The 18,080-nt window shown below is 35.7% G+C and overlaps 1 protein-coding gene and 2 pseudogenes across 9 annotated transcripts in view; all 3 read left to right on the top strand.

The window, feature by feature from the left end:
• RELCH (RAB11 binding and LisH domain, coiled-coil and HEAT repeat containing) overlaps positions 1–18,080 on the top strand; it is a 110,437-nt gene that overhangs the window by 7,074 nt on the left and 85,283 nt on the right. For all 9 annotated transcript variants that reach the window (XR_013376063.1, XM_077891147.1, XM_077891155.1 and 6 more), the window contains exon 2: positions 13,397–13,486. Coding sequence is in view for 8 of the 9 variants with exons in the window: in XM_077891147.1 (XP_077747273.1) it covers positions 13,397–13,486 (90 nt within the window). In the remaining variant the exon portion in view is untranslated. The remainder of the gene's footprint in view (positions 1–13,396; positions 13,487–18,080) is intronic.
• On the top strand, positions 5,564–5,661 carry LOC144289103 (U6 spliceosomal RNA; annotated as a pseudogene).
• LOC144310325 (peptidyl-prolyl cis-trans isomerase A pseudogene) lies at positions 9,176–9,694 on the top strand (annotated as a pseudogene).

Genomic DNA, 18,080 nt, shown 5'->3' with positions numbered 1-18,080 from the left:
TTTCTGTGGGGCAGCCTCGGTGGCTTAGTGGTTTAGCGCCGCCCTCAGCCCAGGGTGTGATCCTAGAGACCCAGGATCGAATCCCACGTTGGCTCCCTGCATGGAGCCTGCTTCTCCCTCTGCCCATGTCTCTCTCTCTCTCTCTCTCTCTCTCTCTCTCTGTCTCTAATAAATAAAATCTTTTAAAAAAATTATACTTCTTGTTTTTCAAAAAGAAAGTTAATGATCTTCAAGATGTATGCTTGTTGTTTAAAAAAGCTTCGTTGGGGAAAAAAACTTACCTAGAATTTCTGTAATTTTCATTTTGTTTAGTATTTTTAGGTCAAAAACTAAGTTTGACTAATTTGGTTAATTTTTATATGGCATTTAACTGTGCCCCTCTCTCCCATGGCTTTATGATGAAAAATCTATATCTCAGTCTAAAAATATAGTTTTATATCTAAATTACAAATATCAGTTGGAGGTCCAACTCATGATCTCAGGGTCCTGAGATAGAGCCCCACGTGGGGCTCCGAGCTGAGAGTGGAATCTGCTAAAGTTTCTCTCTCCCTCTTCCTCTACCCCTCCCCACTTTGGCTCTCTTTCTCTCACTCAAATAAATCTCAAACAAGCAAACAGAAAACCAAGTGGCACTTAAGAAAGGTCTTAAATGTTAACAGCCTCTTGTTTTCACTGGCTTCTGCCTGTAAGTACTTGAGATTTGATGATAAGTTATGGTTTCTAAATTATTTATAATAAAAATATATTTGTTAATATTTAAGGAAATGGTTTTCCTATTTGTCCAGATTTTGAAAATAGTGCCTCTTTGATTTTTGGGGGTTTGCGTTAGTTTTATTTTATTTTGAATAAGTTATTTCTTCGTAAGTGTCGCATTTGTCTACCTTTTTGTTACCTTTTATTGACTATCATACATTAATTCAATTTGTAAAAAAATAACTATAAAAATCATTTTTGCTTACAAACTATATATTTTACAAATATAAAGATTAATAAAGAACATTTTTATTTATTTTTGAGAGAGAGCAAGCTTGCATGCAAGCAGTGGGGGAGGGGGAGAGGAAGAGAAAGAATCTTAAGCAGGCTCCACACCTAGCATAGAACCCAAGGGGGGCTGGATCGTGAGACCCTGAGGTCATGATCTGGGCCAAAATCAAGAGTGTGACACTTGACCTACTGAGCCAATACCTTATTTTTTCTTTTTAAAGATTTTATTTATTTTTTCATGAGAGACACACACACACACAGAGAGGCAGAGACACAGGCATAGGGAGAAGCAGGCACCCTGCAGGAAGTCCAATGTGGGACTTGATCCCCTGACCTGGAATGCAGCCCTGAACCAAAGGCAGACGCTCAACTGCTGAGCCACCCAGGTGTCCCTAGCCAATAGCTTTTTATTGCATTCTATGGAGGAGTGTCCTGTAATATTCTGTGTATGTGTATGAAAGTAGAATTAGGGGATCCCTGGGTGGCTCAGCAGTTAGCAACTGATATTGGCTCAGGGCATGATCCTGGAGTCCTGGGATAGAGTCCCACATCAGGCTCCCTGCATGGAGCCTGCTTCTCCCTCTGCCTGTGTCTCTGCCTCTCTCTCTCTCTCTCTCTCTCTCACAAATAAATAAATAAATAAATAAATAAATACTTAAAAGAAAGAAAAAGGACCTAACAATAGCCTTAAAGTTTCTAATTTTTCTCGCCAGTAGTAGTTCTTCATTAAAGACATTCTTTACAATCATGGTAAGAATCAAAACTTTTTTCTTTTTTTCATCAGAGGTGTGTAAGTAAGGATAGTTAATCAAAGAATGTAAGATGGAATGATGATACATTCGTAAATGTATCGCCAAAATCTCTAGTCCATTTTATCATTTGCATTTTGTGCACTTTTATAAGTCATAATAGTAAGAATGCTGATTTTTATGTCTTAAACCTTTGAATACGATATCTATATTAAAAAGGTAGCCTGTATTGATAGGTAACTTTTGAATCTATGGTCTCACTGGACTCTTCCTAACAGATTTTGTTCTATAAGCCATATTGTCTTCTGAGTGTAGTTTTGAATAAAATATATGTGTGACACAAAGGTTGAAAGGTAAAATTGTGTACTCATGTACTGTTGGTGTCACACTCTTGAGAGTAATTTGTAGTATCAGTCATATCTTAAAAATACATATTTTTTAATCTCCAGTTTCATTTCTGTAATTTATTATGGATATACATGCTCGTTTCCATTAAAACAACTGAACCAAGATTTTTAAAATATCATTTATAAGTAAAGGTATTAAAGATTGAAAACAACCTAGGGACACCTGGATGGGTTAGTCAGTTAAGCCTCTGACTCTTGGTTTTGACTCAGGTTATGAACTCAGGGTCCTGGGATCGAGCCCAGTGTTGGACTCCCTGCTTATCAAGGAGTCTGCTTCTCTCCTTCTCTCTTTGCCTCTCCCCGATTGTGGGCACTCACTTTCTCTCTTCCTCATATTTATAAATACATAAATAGATAAATAAGTAAGTCTTTTTTAAAAAGATGGAAAACAACATAAATATCCAACAGTAAGGGATTGCTTAATTAAAAAAGAATAATCTATATGTGCTGATGTGGAATGTCCACCAAGTTATATTATAAATTGAATAAATTAGGAATCAGCCAGTATACATGTTTCCATTTATATACAAAAAGGGTGAAATTTGCATATGCCTCTTGTAACTTAAAATGGTACGTACAGAATAGTCTAAACAGTGATTGATGCCACAGAGGAGGATTGCTGATCCGGAGGTGGGCACAGGGGCTTATGTTTCTTTGTATGCCCTTTTATATTTTACCACAAATCATGCTTTTGGTGGCAGGACTATGATTCTATCTAGATTATTAACTTCAAAGTCTGCATTCTTTATGTTACATACCACAACTGCTGTTTTATGTCAACTTCAAAATAGCTCAGCAAGAATTCTTAGGTCATTTTAGTGTATGATGGGCCACTCTCCTTAATGCAGAAGGCAGGTCAGGTAGTATAAAACTGACCATTTTAAAAACAGAGTGACAAACTAACACCACACTAAGGCAGAAGTGAATAACTGCTTTAAGTATATTACTTAATTTTGACAAGATGTCCATGTTACACAGCACTTCTCTAAATCAGGACATGCATGTCCTACGTGTGATTGTAGGATATTTGGGCCATAGACCAGGATTAACTGAGCCTCAATTGGAGCCAAATATAGTAATTAATTGTTCTCCTGAATGAAATAATCTTATAAGGCTAAATTTGTTTGTACTCTCTTTTTCATCTTGAAGTTTTGCTGCATGGTTACATCTTAAGTTTCTGGTGTAGTCATGGAGCATGACTAACTAAAGCCTCAAGGAGGAGGAGTCCACAATTGCAATCATGGGTGTAGCTTTCTTCTAGATTTTCCCACCCAGTATTTCAAAAATTCCCAGTAATCAGAAATGATGTTCATTTCTTTTTGCAACCAGTTGGTCCTGTTGTAGATAGATAAGATTGCTTGCTCAAAGTAGTGTCATCATATTTTCTGTTATTTCTGATCCTCTTGCAGTTCTGTGCTTGTATGTTGTCTTAGTTAAGGCCTTTAGCTCACATCTGGACCATCAGTTTTAGCCTCTTAACTGGTTCATGTGCTTTTTTTCTAATCTCTTCTTCCATCCTTGATTTTAAAAGCTATTTTTTCATGTCATTCCAGCTAAAACCTTTCAAAATTGCTTCCTCCTGTCTAAAGCAACTTTTTCCAACTCTTTTTTATTAGAAAAATCATATATCACAGAAAAAAAGAATTTATAAACTTGTTTAGAAATTTTAATTTTTATCCCATTTTTTTTGCATAGTATGATAAAAGTGACTGTAAAATATTTTATCGTGGATATGTATAAATAACTTCTTCCTAAACTTTGTTTCTTCCTGCCTTTTTAACCATGTTATCCATATACAAAACTTTGATTTTTCTTATAGATAGGGTTGGTTGTTTTTGTTTTAAGATTTTATTTATTTATTTGAGAGGAGAGAGAGCAAAAACGCAAGAGGGAGGTGGGGTGGAAAGGGTAGAGGGAGAGGAAGGAGCAGACTCCCCACTGAGCAGGGAGCCTGACTTGGGGCTTGATCCCAGGACCCTGAGACCATAACCTGAACCAAAGGCAGACACTTAACTGACTGAGCCACCCAGGTGCCTCTACAAAACTTTCATCATAAAAAAAAAAAAAGAAAAAAAAACTTTCATCATACATTGTTTACTCAGTGTCCCTTGAACATGTTTTATATTTTTCTGACTCAGTGCCTTTTCCTTTTCTGAGAATGCTTATTCCTGGTCATCATTTTCTTTTTTCTAGATCTTAGTGTATCTGTATCCTTAAAGAAGGTCCAGTTTATGTTCCTTCCTCTTCCTAAAGTTTCTCCAGCCTATAGTGAGTTTCTCTCTCTTTCTCTGTCTCTCTCATGAATTAAATAAATAAAGTATTATAAAAAATAAATGTTGTAGTTGTTTTTTAAAGATTTTATTTATTTATTGGAGAGAGAGGGAGAGAGAGGCAGAGACACAGGCAGAGGGAGAAGCAGGCTCCATGAAGGGAGCACTATGCAGGACTCGATCCTGGGACTCCGGGATCATGCCCTGAGCCAAGGGCAGATGCTCAACTGCTGAACCACCCAGGTGTCCTGATCAATAAATGTTTAATTGAATTAACAGTACTCTTTACCAGTCAGCTGCTATTTAATTATATTTAGATTTTAAAGTACTATATAATTTCCATAAAACTGCCTTTTCAGTAATCTGAAACTAATTTTCTTAACTATTATAAAAGTATATCCTGTCATCAGTGCTAAAATATTAAATGCAAATACAAGAGAGGCTTTCATATGTAATTTATAAAATTAATCTGCATGCTTTAAAGTCATACTGCGTATAATGGATTTAGTTCTTGGATTTAATTTAAAACCCACATACAGGTTTTACCAGTTTGCCAGCTATGATGAAACTTCCAGGCTATTCAGTTTCTTGTGTTATAAAAGTGAATTAGTAAGAAGTTACACAATCCTAGAATTTGAAGAAATGCTTTGTGGTATACTTCATACTAGAATATGGTAGATTCTTTCTAAATAAAAGAGGTTACATTTTTCAAACTCTGTTTTAGAGTATTTGGAAAGGTACTTACCCTGGAAAAGAATTGTGGCTGAATTTGAAGAAGTATATTTCTCTTGGCTATAGTATTACCTGTTATTGCTCTGAAAATCCAAAGTACATTGTATTTCTTTAGTCTGAAAATCCAAGTACGTTATATTTACAAAATACAGGGTTAGTTCAGTCAAAATTGAAATTACTGTTTTCATTAGTGTAGGGTTTTTTTTTTTTTCGCTTGCTTTGGCAGCACATATTCTAAAGATTAATTTTTTAAATTTTTGTTTATTTATGATAGTCACAGAGAGAGAGAGAGAGAGAGGCAGAGACACAGGCAGAGACAGAAGCAGGCTCCATGCACCGGGAGCCCGACGTGGGATTCGATCCCCGGTCTCCAGGATTGCGCCCTGGGCCAAAGGCAGGCGCTAAACCGCTGTGCCACCCAGGGATCCCCCATATTCTAAAATTGGAATGATACAGAGAAGATTAGCATGGCCCCTGCACAAGGATGACGTGTAAAGTAGGGTTGGTTTGTTTTTGTTTTTGTTTTTTTATCTGACATGGTAGAACAAATTTTAATGAATTAGGAGATTTTTACTTTTGTGACATCATAGTTATTATTTAGAAAGGAGTTAGATCTTTTTTCTTGGAAAATATGAAGTTGTTGGCTTGGACTAAAAAAATTTTAGAAACGGCAGCCCGGGTGGCTCAGCGGTTTGGCTGCCCAAGGTATGATCCTGGAGACCCAGGATTGAGCCCCACATCAGGCTCCCTGCATGGAGCCTGCTTTTCTCCCTCTGCCTGCGTCTCTGCCTCTCTCAATCTCTCTCTCTCTCTTTCTCTGTGTCTCTCATGAATAAATAAACAAAATCTTTAAAAAAAATGTTGGGAAATATTTTTCAATGGCCATAATAATACCAACTTGAAAATTAAACTATTTGTGTGTTTGCTTTCCTCAAGTACTCTCCCATTGTATAGATGAGTTCTTTGAAACTTTCAGAGAAATAACAACAGTATAATGGAGGAATAATGTATGGTGGCTAATTAAACAGCTCTAATCTAGGCCTATATGTATGATTAAACGTATTATGAAGAGAAAGAGAAAAACTTAGAAAACTAAGATGAATACTTAACATAATAAAAAATATTTATCTGAAATCAACGACCAACATCATTCTTAACATTCCGTGAAAATCAGGACTAAGTGATAACTGATGTCACAATACCAGAATATTGGTTGATAATAGTAGATTCTTTTGAGTGTACATGTTTTAATACATATGTTGGGGACAGCAGAATGAGGAGCTAAGACATGTGACTAAGAGTAGAGAATGTAGTGCACAAGCTGAGTTTCTGGTTAGGGCAGTAATGGCCAGATAAACTCACGCATCAGGAAAATCTAGATATTAGCTACATGGTCAAAGAATGTGAATAGAAGACTCACACACACACTTAAAAAAGGTAGATGGCTGATATATTTTTCAGAGTGTTCAAGTTCACCAGGAATCAAGATGCATAATTAAGCAAGATAATTTTTATAATATGTTAAATTGGTGAGATTTAAAATAATACCAAACAGGGCAGCCCGGGTGGCTCAGTGGTTTAGTGCCGCCTTTGGCCCAGGGCGTGATCCCAAAGTCCCAGAATCGAGTCCCGCATCGGGCTCCCTGCATGGAGCCTGCTTCTCCCTCTGCCTGTGTCTCTGCCTCTTTCTCTCTGTTCTCTCATGAATAAATAAATAAAATCTTTAAAAAAATTAATAAAAATAATACCAAACATTGGCATTATATACGGCTGATTTAATATGAATTTTTTTCTTTTCTTAACTAATCTCTCCGCCTAGTGTGGGGCTCAAATTCAAGACCCCAGGATTAAAGGGGAATACTCTACCAACTGAGCCAGCTAGGTGCTCCTAGATGTTCTTTTGATACTTCTGTGGTTACTATTGTTATTGGATATTTCTTGGCTTATGCTTAAAAGAAGTTATACAATGATAAGGGATACTATAATATTTGTTTTTTTTTTGTCATTTTTGTTTATGCTGTCTTAAAACTTAATAGTAAATTACTGTTTATCAGGTATAATTGTAAGAAAATTAAATGTTTCATTTAATAGAAACACAGTTTTCTAAGAATGTTCTTGCTGGTCCCTTACCTCCTAGCCTGCCTGACCCCTTGTAGCTTCTGTACATTGAAACCTTACTACTTACACCAAACTAGTCGAGCACTTTGAAAATTCCATATACTTGTTTGTTCTTTCCTCATTAGTTGACTTGGTAGACATTTATTGTTTAGTGCTCAGTTTAACATATTTTCTGATTGAAGCCTTCCACAGCCTCATTGAATCTGGGAGTCGCTGATAGTGAAGTGGGATCCAAGAGACAAGACATTTTTGTTTATAAAAAAAAAAACAATATCAAGAAAACTACATTACAGAGATCTAGTAAGAGTTGAGATGTTTTGTATAAATTAATTTTCCATTTCTACTGTTTTGCTTTTCTACATAGTATCTTTTGGCAGACTGTATCTTTATCTGTTTTTTTCACTGCTGTGTATCCAGAATCTACAATAGTGCCTGGCACAGATTAGGTGCTCTGTAAATGTTTGGTGAATGAATAAATAACAACCCTTTAAAACCATTAAAAGCACCCCTAGCTTGGGGAATCATATAAAAACAGCCCTCAGGCCACATTTGGGTCAGGCCTTAGCTGGTCAAACCCTGTTCTAACACATTATCTCCTTTAACAAATGAATATTTTTAAATTACAGAAAATAGAGAAAGCAATTTAACATTTTTCAGAATGTATTCTGAGTAACATTATTTCCTTGTGATAATAAATAGGTATTATTCAAAAAAGGAATGTGATGGACAAATGATTTTGGAAAATGCTATCTTATTTTGCTTTACCTCAGGACTTTTATGGATCTTTGATATACTGATGTACACTATAAACCCTGAGATACTGCATGCACACAACACGTGTGTGTGCGCCTTTATTTTTTCTTTTTAAAAAACTTTTCTTAGCATCTTGAGGCATAAGGACCTTTGTGAAAAATATTGAGGGAACTGATTAAGTTTATCTTGTCTTCATTTTGGAAGGATATTTTTGAATACAGAATTTGAATTGCATTTTTTCTCATTGCACTCCAAAGCTGTTGTATCTTTTTAAATTAGTCATTTTATTTAGACAGAACTTAAGTATCTTAAAATTTCCCCATTTAGAGCATATGATTCAATTGTTTTTAGCATGTTTAGAGTTGTGCAACTATCACCTAATCTAATTTTAGATCATATTCATTACCCCAAAAAGAAATTTCTCACCCATTATCACACATCCTATTCACCCTTACCCTTCAACCCTAGGAAATTACTTAATCTACTTTCTGCCTCTTTAGATTCACCTATTTTGTACATTTCTTACATGTAGTATATGGTTCTTTTGTGACTGGCTTCTTTCACTTAGCCTATGTTCAAGTTTCATCGTGTTCTAGCATATATCAGTATTTCAGTCCTTTTTTTTTTTTGGAGAATAGCATTCAACCATATGAATATATATGCTACATTTTATTTATTGATCAGTTTATAAGCATTTTGTGGTTTCCACTTTTTTTGCTGTTGTGTATAATGCTGCTATAAACAATCATGTACAAAAAAAAAAAAAAACAATCATGTACAAGATTTTGTGTGAACATACGTTTTCATTTGTTTTGAATGGAAGAGGAATTGCTTGGGTCATATGGTAACTCCAGTGTTTAGCCTTCTGAAGAACTGCATTTTACATTCCCACCAGCAGTATATGAGGGTTCAATTTCTCAGTATCTTGACCAACACTTGGATTTGTCTTTCTGTTAAAGTAAGGTATAATTCATATACCAAAAATTCACCATTTTAAAGTGTACAATTCAGTAGTTTTAGTGTATTTACAAAATTGTGCAGGCCTTGCAGACGCCGCCGCCCCGGAGTAGCCCTCGCCATCCAGCCATGGTCACCCCACCGCGTTCTTTGACATCGCGTGGACGACGAGCCTTTGGGCCGCGTCTCCTTCGAGCTGTTTGCAGACAAAATTCCAAAGACAGCAGAGAACTTTCGTGCTCTGAGTACTGGACAGAAGGGATTCAGTTACAAAGGTTCCTTCTTTCACAGGATTAACCCCGGGAATTATGTGCCAGAGTGGGGACTTCACGCGTCACAATGGCACTGGTTGCAAGTCCATCTACGGGGAGAAGTTTGATGACGAGAACTTCATCCTGAAGCACACGGGGCCTGGCATCTTGTCCATGGCCAACGCTGGACCCAACACAAACGGTTCCCAGTTTTTCATCTGCACCGCCAAGACTGAGTGGTTGGACGGCAAGCATGTGGTCTTTGGCAAGGTCAAGGAGGGCATGAACATCGTGGAAGCCATGGAGCGCTTCGGGTCCAGGAATGGCAAGACCAGCAAGAAGATCACCATCACCGACTGTGGACAGATCTGATGACTCTAACTCCTGTTTTATCTGAACTTCCAGACCGTTCCTTTAGCTCAGAAGAGTGCCCCTCCACCCCCACCTGCTTGAAATAGCCCAGTCTCCGCACTCTCCCTGCAGTTCTGCGGGCTCCGTGGTTCCTTTCCCCAGATCTAGCTGGATTGCAGAGTTCAGTTGATGATGATGAAATAAAATCTAAACCACAAAAAAAAAAAAAAAAAAAAAAGTGCAATCATCATTATTCTGTATTTCAGAACACTTTCATCACCCCCAAAAGATATCCTATACCCATTAGGAGTCATTCTCCTCTGTCACCAGCCCCTGGCAAACCATTGATCTATTTTATGTTTTATGGATTTGTCTATTCTAGATATTTTACATAAGTGAAATCATACAATAAATGGCCTTTTGTGTCTGGCTTCTTTCAGTTAGCATGTTTTCAGGGCTTATATATGTTGTAGCATGTGTGAAATAATACTCTATTGTATGGTTATATCCCATTTTATTCATTCATCAGTTGATGGACATTTGATTCGTTTGTATTTTGTTGCCATTGTGAATAATGTTTTAGTGAACGTTCATGAACAAGTTTTTATGTGAATATAGGTTTCCAGTTTCTTGGGTATATGCCTAAGTACATATTACATGGGAATTCTATATTTAACTTGTTGAGGAACTGCCAAACTTTTACCAAGAAGTCAAGCCATTTTAAATTCCAACCAGCAGTGTATGTGGGTTCTGCATTCTTTACATCTTCTGAAACACTTGTTAGTATCTGTGTTTTTGATTATAGCCATCTAGTGGGTTTGAAGTGGTAACTCATTGTAGTTTGGTTTTCATTTCCCTAATGACTAATGATGTTGAGCATCCTTCAGTATACTTATTAGCCTTTCATGTATCTTCTTTAGGAAAATGTCTGTTTAAATCTTTGCCCATTTTGAAGTTGTGTTCCTTTTTGATTAAATTATAGTGTTTTATATTTTGTAGATATAAGTTCTTTATCAGATGCTTGATTTGTAAATACTTTCTCACATTCTGTAGATTGTGTTTTCACTTTCTATATGGTGACCTTTTTTTTCTAATTCTAGTGTAGCTAACATACAGTGTTATATTAGTTTCAGGTGTATTATATAGTGAGTCAAGAGTTCCATATATTATTGTTCAACGAAATAAATATAATCTTAATCCCTTTTAACTATTTCATGCATCTCACCACCCTCCTCCCCTTTGGTAACCATCTGTTTGTTGTCTGTATTGAAAGAATGTTTTTGATTTGTCTCTTCTCTTATTATTTTTATTATTTATTAATCTCACAGTACTGTAGTTCAGAAATCCAAAATGGGTGTTGTGATAGGCGAAATGGGCTGAAATTAAGGTATTGGCAGGTCTGTGTTTTTTCTGGAGTTTCTAGGAAGCCTTTAAATAGCTTCTAGAAGTTGCCTGTATTCCTTGGCTTATGACCCATTTCCACTTTTAAGGACCTTTGCTATTACACTGGTCCAACTTGAATAATCCAGGATAATCGCTTTAAGATCAACTGATTAGCAATCTTAATTCCATCTATATGTAAAATAACAGATTCATAGAGAAGCCAGGGATTAGGATTTTTTTTTTACCTACCACATTGCTAATGCTTCTGTGTTGCACCTAAGAAGTCATGGCCTAAGCCAAGGACACAAAGAATTGCTTCCATATTTTCTACTAAAAGTTTTGTTTATTTATTTTTAAATATTTTATTTATTTATTCATGAGCGACGAGAGAGAGAGAGAGAGAGAGAGAGAGAGAGGCAGAGACATAGAGGGAGAAGCAGGCTCCATGCAGGGAGCCTGATGTGGGACTCCATCCAGGGACTCCAGGATCACTCCCTGGGCCAAAGGCAAGTGCTAAACTGCTGAGCCACCCAGGCGTCCCTCCTACTGAAAGTTTTATAGTTTTCACGGTTATATTTAGGTCTGTGATCCATTTTTAATTAGTTTTTGCTAATGAATAATCGTCCACTTGCCTTCTTTGACATGTGGATATCTGTTTTTTTTTAAATTTTTTTTTATTTTCATTTTTTTATTTTTTATTTTTTATTTTTTGATATCTGTTTATCCCAATACCATCTGTTGAAAAATTCTGTAAATCTAAAATCAAGAAGTATGATTCCTCTCTCCTTATTCTTTTTCAAGATTAGTTTGGTTTGGGGGAACCTGGCTGGCTCAGTCAGAAGAGAATGCGGCTCTTGATCTTGAGGTTGTTAAGTTTAAGCCCCATGTTGGATGTAGAGATTACTTAAATAAAAAACTTAAAATAAGTCAATCAAATAAAGATAATTATCATATGAACTCAGTCATGTGGAATTTAAGAAACAAAGCAGAGGATCATAGGGGAAGAGAGGAAACAAATAAAACAAGACAAAATCAGACAGAAACCAATCATAAAAGACTCTTAATCAGGAGACTGAGGGTCGCTGGAGGGGGAATGGGGTAACTGGGTGATGGGCATTAAGGAGGGCACGTGATGTAATGAGCACTGGTATCATATAAGACGAATTTTTTTTTTAAAAAATTGCCTTAGGATTGTTCATTGCTAGTATATAAAAATTTAAATTTTGTTTGTTGATCTTGTGTTCTGCAACGTTGGTAAATTTAGGTCTAATGATCTTTTAGTGGATTTCTTAGGTTTTTTTTATATTTAAAATAGAAATAGTTTTACTTCTTTCTTTCCAATCTGGATGCCTTTGGTTTCCGGGAGTTTTTATGAGAAATCAGCAGTCATTTAAATTACTCTTTCTCTCTATGTAAAAATATTATTTTTCTCTGGCTACTTTTAAATTTTTTTTTTTTTTTTGACTTTCAGCAATTTGATTATGTTGTGCCTAAGTTTCTGTTCTCCTTATTGTCATTGGTGTTCTTTGAGCTCGTTGAGTTTGTGTCTGCCCCATTTCTTGTTTTATCTATTGTTGACTCCAGTTTCACATATGTCAGATCTTTGGCTATTGTCTCATGAGTTCCTGAGGCTCTGCTAATTTTTTTTTTCAATCTTTTTTTCTCTCTGTGCTTGAATTTGGATAATTTCTGTTACTCTGTCTTGAAGGCCACTGACTCCTTTTCAGTTATTTCCACTTTGTTATTAAACTGTTAAAAGAATTTTAAATTTCAGATAATTTTGTTTTTAGAATTTCCATTGGCATATTTTTGTAGTCTCAATTTTTCTAAGATTCCCTCCTTTCTTTCATTGTGTGCACATATTCCTTTATTTCACCGAGCATAGTTTTAGTTGTTATTTTGAAATCTTAGTGTACTAAGCATAGTTAGTAATGATTTTAAAATCTTGGTCTACTAATACCAACGTCTGGATTATCTTCGAGTTGGTCCCTATTGATTGTGTTTAGTCTTGAGACTGTGTCACATTTTATTGGTTCTTGTGTATCCAGTAGTTTTGGACATAACACAAATCAAGTGTGTTATGTTGTGGAGATAGGGTTCTATTCTGTTTTTTCAAACAGTGTTGTGTTTTTTCCTAAGAAATTATTTTCTTTTTTGTTTAGAAATTATTTTCTTGAATTCAGCCTGCAAACTCAGATAGTAGCTTAAATGTCATTTTACATTTGTTTTTTGGGTTTTTTTTTTTGGAATTTTTCGTCTTTAGCTAGACTGGTTGCAGTCCACCCCGTGTGTGCATTGTTCAGGAGTTAGCCAGAGATTTGGGCAGGAAAACTGGAGTTGTTTTCATTTTAAATGAAAAATAATCGTAGGTAAATAATTTCCAATGTTTTATCTTAACAATTAAATAAAAATAAGTTTCTTTATTTTTCTTATTATTACAGATCGAGCTGGGAGCATCAGTACTCTCGATTCTTTAGACTTTGCAAGATACTCAGATGATGGTAACAGGGAAACAGATGAGAGAGTGGCAGGTGAGTCACATTGTGAAGACAGATTTGGAATCTTTGACATTCAAGAAATTAAAAAATGACTTGAGGAATTCTCTTCCTTCTACAATTTGGTATGTGAATATAATTATGTAGTTATTACACAAAATTATGTTACTAATTTGTTGGCTCTAAGGAACATCTGAACCCTCAACTTGCTCTTCCAATTGTGCTGTGGGTTTTTGGTAATACACACCTAAAATTTGTTGAGTTCTGCTTGTGACCAACAGTTTACAACCATATAGTTCTAACTGGTATAAAGCAGGTTTAAGGTAGCTGTGGTTTATTGCAAAGTTAATTGGACCTTGTCTTCCTCATTCTTTGATCTTCCAAACCGGGCATGATATTTAGGTGTTCTATATCAGCACAAGATTACTGATTGTAAAAATTGGTTGAAATACTTCTGTGCTGGCTGGTGAATAAAAGTTGGTGTTGAGACCTCAAGGTGCTGCTCCCTAGCCATCATAGCACCTCTCCAGAAATTTCCCTGGACTTTCCTATGAGCCAGAAAATAAAGGTTAATACTTGGTATAGCAGGGGCCTCCAGGACCTCACTTATTCCAGTAAGAACACCAACATTCTTTCTAAATACTTAGTTATACCAATCGCCTTCCCCTCTCTACCTTCCCACCTGTTCTGTCCACATCTAATGAAGCCAGTTAGATTCTGGTCCAGGTTCCACCCTGGAAATTATCTGTGTAGCAGCCTGGCTCCTTTTAGTGTCAAAAGTTTGGTATCTGTCGAGTGCTTCAAAGCTATGGCTATCTATAATTGAAGACATTCTTGAGTGCTTTGCAGGAATTGTAGTTTTCATAGGACATTGGCTCTTAGATGGGGAAAGCAGACATACATCAATTAGGTAGTTAGATCTCCACCAGAATGATGGGCACTCCTGGAGCAGGAGGGTTGCCACATAGGACAGGTGGGGGTAATGGGGGCAATATGGTATCAGGGAATACCCGTAATGTGGATTCCTTTCTTGACAACTCTGTTGAATTTTTCTTCCATTTACTGGGACAAGTTTGTTACAGTCTACCTAATGTTTACCTATCATGGTCATTATGAATAAAAGTGAGTACTAATTTTTATGTAGCACTTGCTCTATTGTAATCACTGTTCTAAATGTGTATTAACTCATTGACTTAGAGTTGTCATCATCCTCTCCTCCCCAGGAGACTAAGACATTCAGAGGGATTATTTAAGACTTAAATAGCAAGGCTAGAATTCAAATACAGATAGCCCAGCAACAGAGCTCACAACTGGCTTTGCCATGTAGTAGTGTATCATAACAGGAAGGATGAGATTTGACCTGATTATAAATGATATTTCAATATATGATTTTCATTCATTACTCAAGAATAAAGATATTGAATAATTATAGATCTCAGATGGTATTGTATGAGTTAGAAAAAAATGATGTAACTTTTATTTCAGCAGGAGCTAAGAGAAGATTCAGCAGTGTAAATAGTAGTAATATTACTTAAATGGGAAAGCCATTGGAAGAGTTTGAGGTGCCTCCCTATATCAAATCAAGATTTAGTCATAAGCGTTATTTATTGACTTGTATCAAAACAGTAAATCACATCAGTTTTGTCTAAAAATTAACAAATTAAATGGAAATTATTCAAATAATTTTAGGACTAATTTATCCTACTTATTTTATCATTTGGTAAGTCACCTTGTATTATATATTTATGTGGTACATGTTAGATATTAGATATTTTATGTTATATGTTAGAATTAATATATGGTAGTTTATTAGACTAACCAAATATATCTGGTTTTGTATATTGTATTACTGTTCAAATGGTTATATAATTAGAAAGTAACTCCTACCGAAAAATAGATCACATAATTGTTTTCTTTTTATTTCCATTTGAAAACTCAAATTATAGATTTAGTCAGATGTAAGAGGTTCATTATTCTTGTTATTTAGGTATTTTTAGTGTTTCTAATTAGGAGAAACATTACCGATGTAAAAGCAACATATTATAACCAAGCATACCTAAGCATGAAATGTTACAAATACATGATGGTTTTGACCTTATATTTTTAATCTAAAAATGATACTCTGTTTCTAGGTTTGAGGAGATAAAGTAAGTTTTGATCATTATACAGTGCTAACATGTAAATAAATGCTTTTATCTTCATTGGAAAAGGGAAGAAAAACGTGTTATTACAAGAGAATAACTTTCAGACTTTCAGTGCTCTTGTACCATAGTTTGTAATTGAACCAAATGTGATATTTGGGTGAAACTTAATGAAAAAGTTTTAATTAATCACGATTCCCATTTCCAAAAAGATTTGTAGATCTTTGCTAACCATTGGTAGGAACTTAAAAGCTTATCAACAGACCAATAATCCAGAAAAGATTCTGTCGACTGTGATTGGATCACATGTAAACCTCATTAAGAAAACAGAAATTTCTTTATTAAGTTTTTCTATACCTGTCTTGGGCAGAAGAAGGTTATAGATAACACAGATATTGAGTCCATTGCCCCTCCACATAAATGTAGGGTCTGCTCCAACCTTTATTCAGCTGCTGCTGTTTATAAGACAGAGAGATACTGTTTGTTTTCAGCATAATTCTTACCATCTTTTTCTTAAATTTAAAAATCTGATTATTTTATCAAGTCTGTATAGGTTTTTCTTCAAAGAGGAAGACATCTCTAAATAAACTGATGTTCATTGGGCATCTGCTCTGTGTCAGGCACTGTGTAGGATGCTTTGTATAAAGTATTTTATTTAATCTTGTTAACAATCCTGAAGAATAGGTCATGATATTCTTATTTTATAGATGGGAAAACTGAGGCTCACCACGATTGACAGATCCGCCCTGTAGCCTCCATATGATAAGGGATCAGGGTATGAACACATAAGTTTTGTTTTGTTTTGTTTTAAGATTTTTTTTTATTTATTCATGAGAGACAGAGAGAGAGAGGCAGAGACACAGGCAGAGGGAGAAGCAGGCTCCATGAGGAAGCCAGATGCCACTCAGGCATCCCTGAGCACATAAGTTTTTATTCCAGAGCCCACAATTTATTTTTTAGTACCAGGCTGTAGCTTTGACCTATCTATACATTCCTGTGGGTAGATAGTCAAATTGTCTCTTTCCTGTAAAAGACTATTTCAATATAGCCGTTTTCTTTTAAAAGAAGTAAACTTTTTTAAAAAGATTTTATTTATTTATTTGAGACAGGAGAAAGAGAAGCACAAGCAAGAGGGGGCACAGAGGCAGAGGGAGAAGCAGACTCCCTGCTGAGCAGGGAGCAGACTTGGGGTTCAGTCCCAGGACCCTGAGATCATGACCCGAGCCAAAGGCAGACGCTTAACCAACTGAGCCGCCCCAGTGCCCCTAAAAGAAGTAATTTTTTAAAAGCTTTTTATTTTAGGGACGCCTGGGTGGCTCAGCGGTTGAGCATCTACCTTTGGCTCAGGGCATGATCCTGGAGTCCCGGGATCAAGTCCCACATCGAGCTCCCTGTGTGGAGCCTGCTTCTCCCTTTGCCTGTATCTTTGCCTCTCTCTCTGTCTCATGAATAAATAAATAAAATCTTCAGTAAAAACAACTTTTTATTTTAAATAGCTTCCATTTCTGAATTTAGAACTATAAATTTTCACATAAAAATGAGTTCAAAAGTAGTTGACATGAAACTGAAATGAGCTTAACCTGAGCTTCTGTATATTAAAGAAATCTAGTGTTACTTGGTGCATGTATAGGGCACCTCTTAAATTTTTAAGTTTTCTTAAAGATAGCAAGGGACATGTTCTAAATGTTGGGATTGCCATTTTAAAATTTATTTTAGACATTCTAAGCATCTGTTATGTGTTAGGTACTAGATATAGAAACATGAAATAGATAAAGTTTCTGCTCTCAAGGAATTTGTCCTGAAAAATGTCTGTAATAAAATAAATGTTTGGTACTTTAGAAACAGTGGTGAGAGACTTGTTAATTTTGGAACCACCTATAACCGTGTCTCAGTTTCACATGATCCATCTTTTAGCATCAGAGTCTCTGACTATCCATTTATTCAACTAATATTTGTTGAGTATTTATTCTATACTCACGGTATTATGCTGTTCTATTAACAGTTTTCAACAAAATAGACATTTGAAGCCTCTATAAAGCTTACATAATCTAGTAGACCTTCTAAAATGACTTTCATATTTTTGCCTGGGAAATAAACTGGCCTGTCCACTGATTAAGAAACAGCCTTCTCGTCCCTTAGCTATTGGCCTCAACGTATATATCCTGGCCTGTCCACTGATTAAGAAACAGCCTTCTCGTCCCTTAGCTAATGGCCTCAACGTATATATCCAGATTTATCATATTAAATGAACCTATTTGTTTCCTGATGTATTTCTCCTCTAGTACAGATATTTATGACTTCCTATTAGTAGTACTTTTGTTTTTCTTATTTTGAGGCTTACTTAAATCTTTATGATTTTAAATGAAGTAGATGCTCAAACAAGACTTTAATATGGTTGAAAGGTATTATAATTTATATGATAAGTCAAAAAGGTCTGAACTAGGATAATTTTCAGAGACAATTGAGATGAACAGTTTTTTAGGGGGGTT

Source organism: Canis aureus, chromosome 1 (assembly GCF_053574225.1).
Source record: "Canis aureus isolate CA01 chromosome 1, VMU_Caureus_v.1.0, whole genome shotgun sequence".
NCBI lineage: Eukaryota > Metazoa > Chordata > Mammalia > Carnivora > Canidae > Canis > Canis aureus.
Note: the sequence above shows the minus strand (reverse complement) of the source record. Positions and strands in the feature narration are given on the sequence as shown.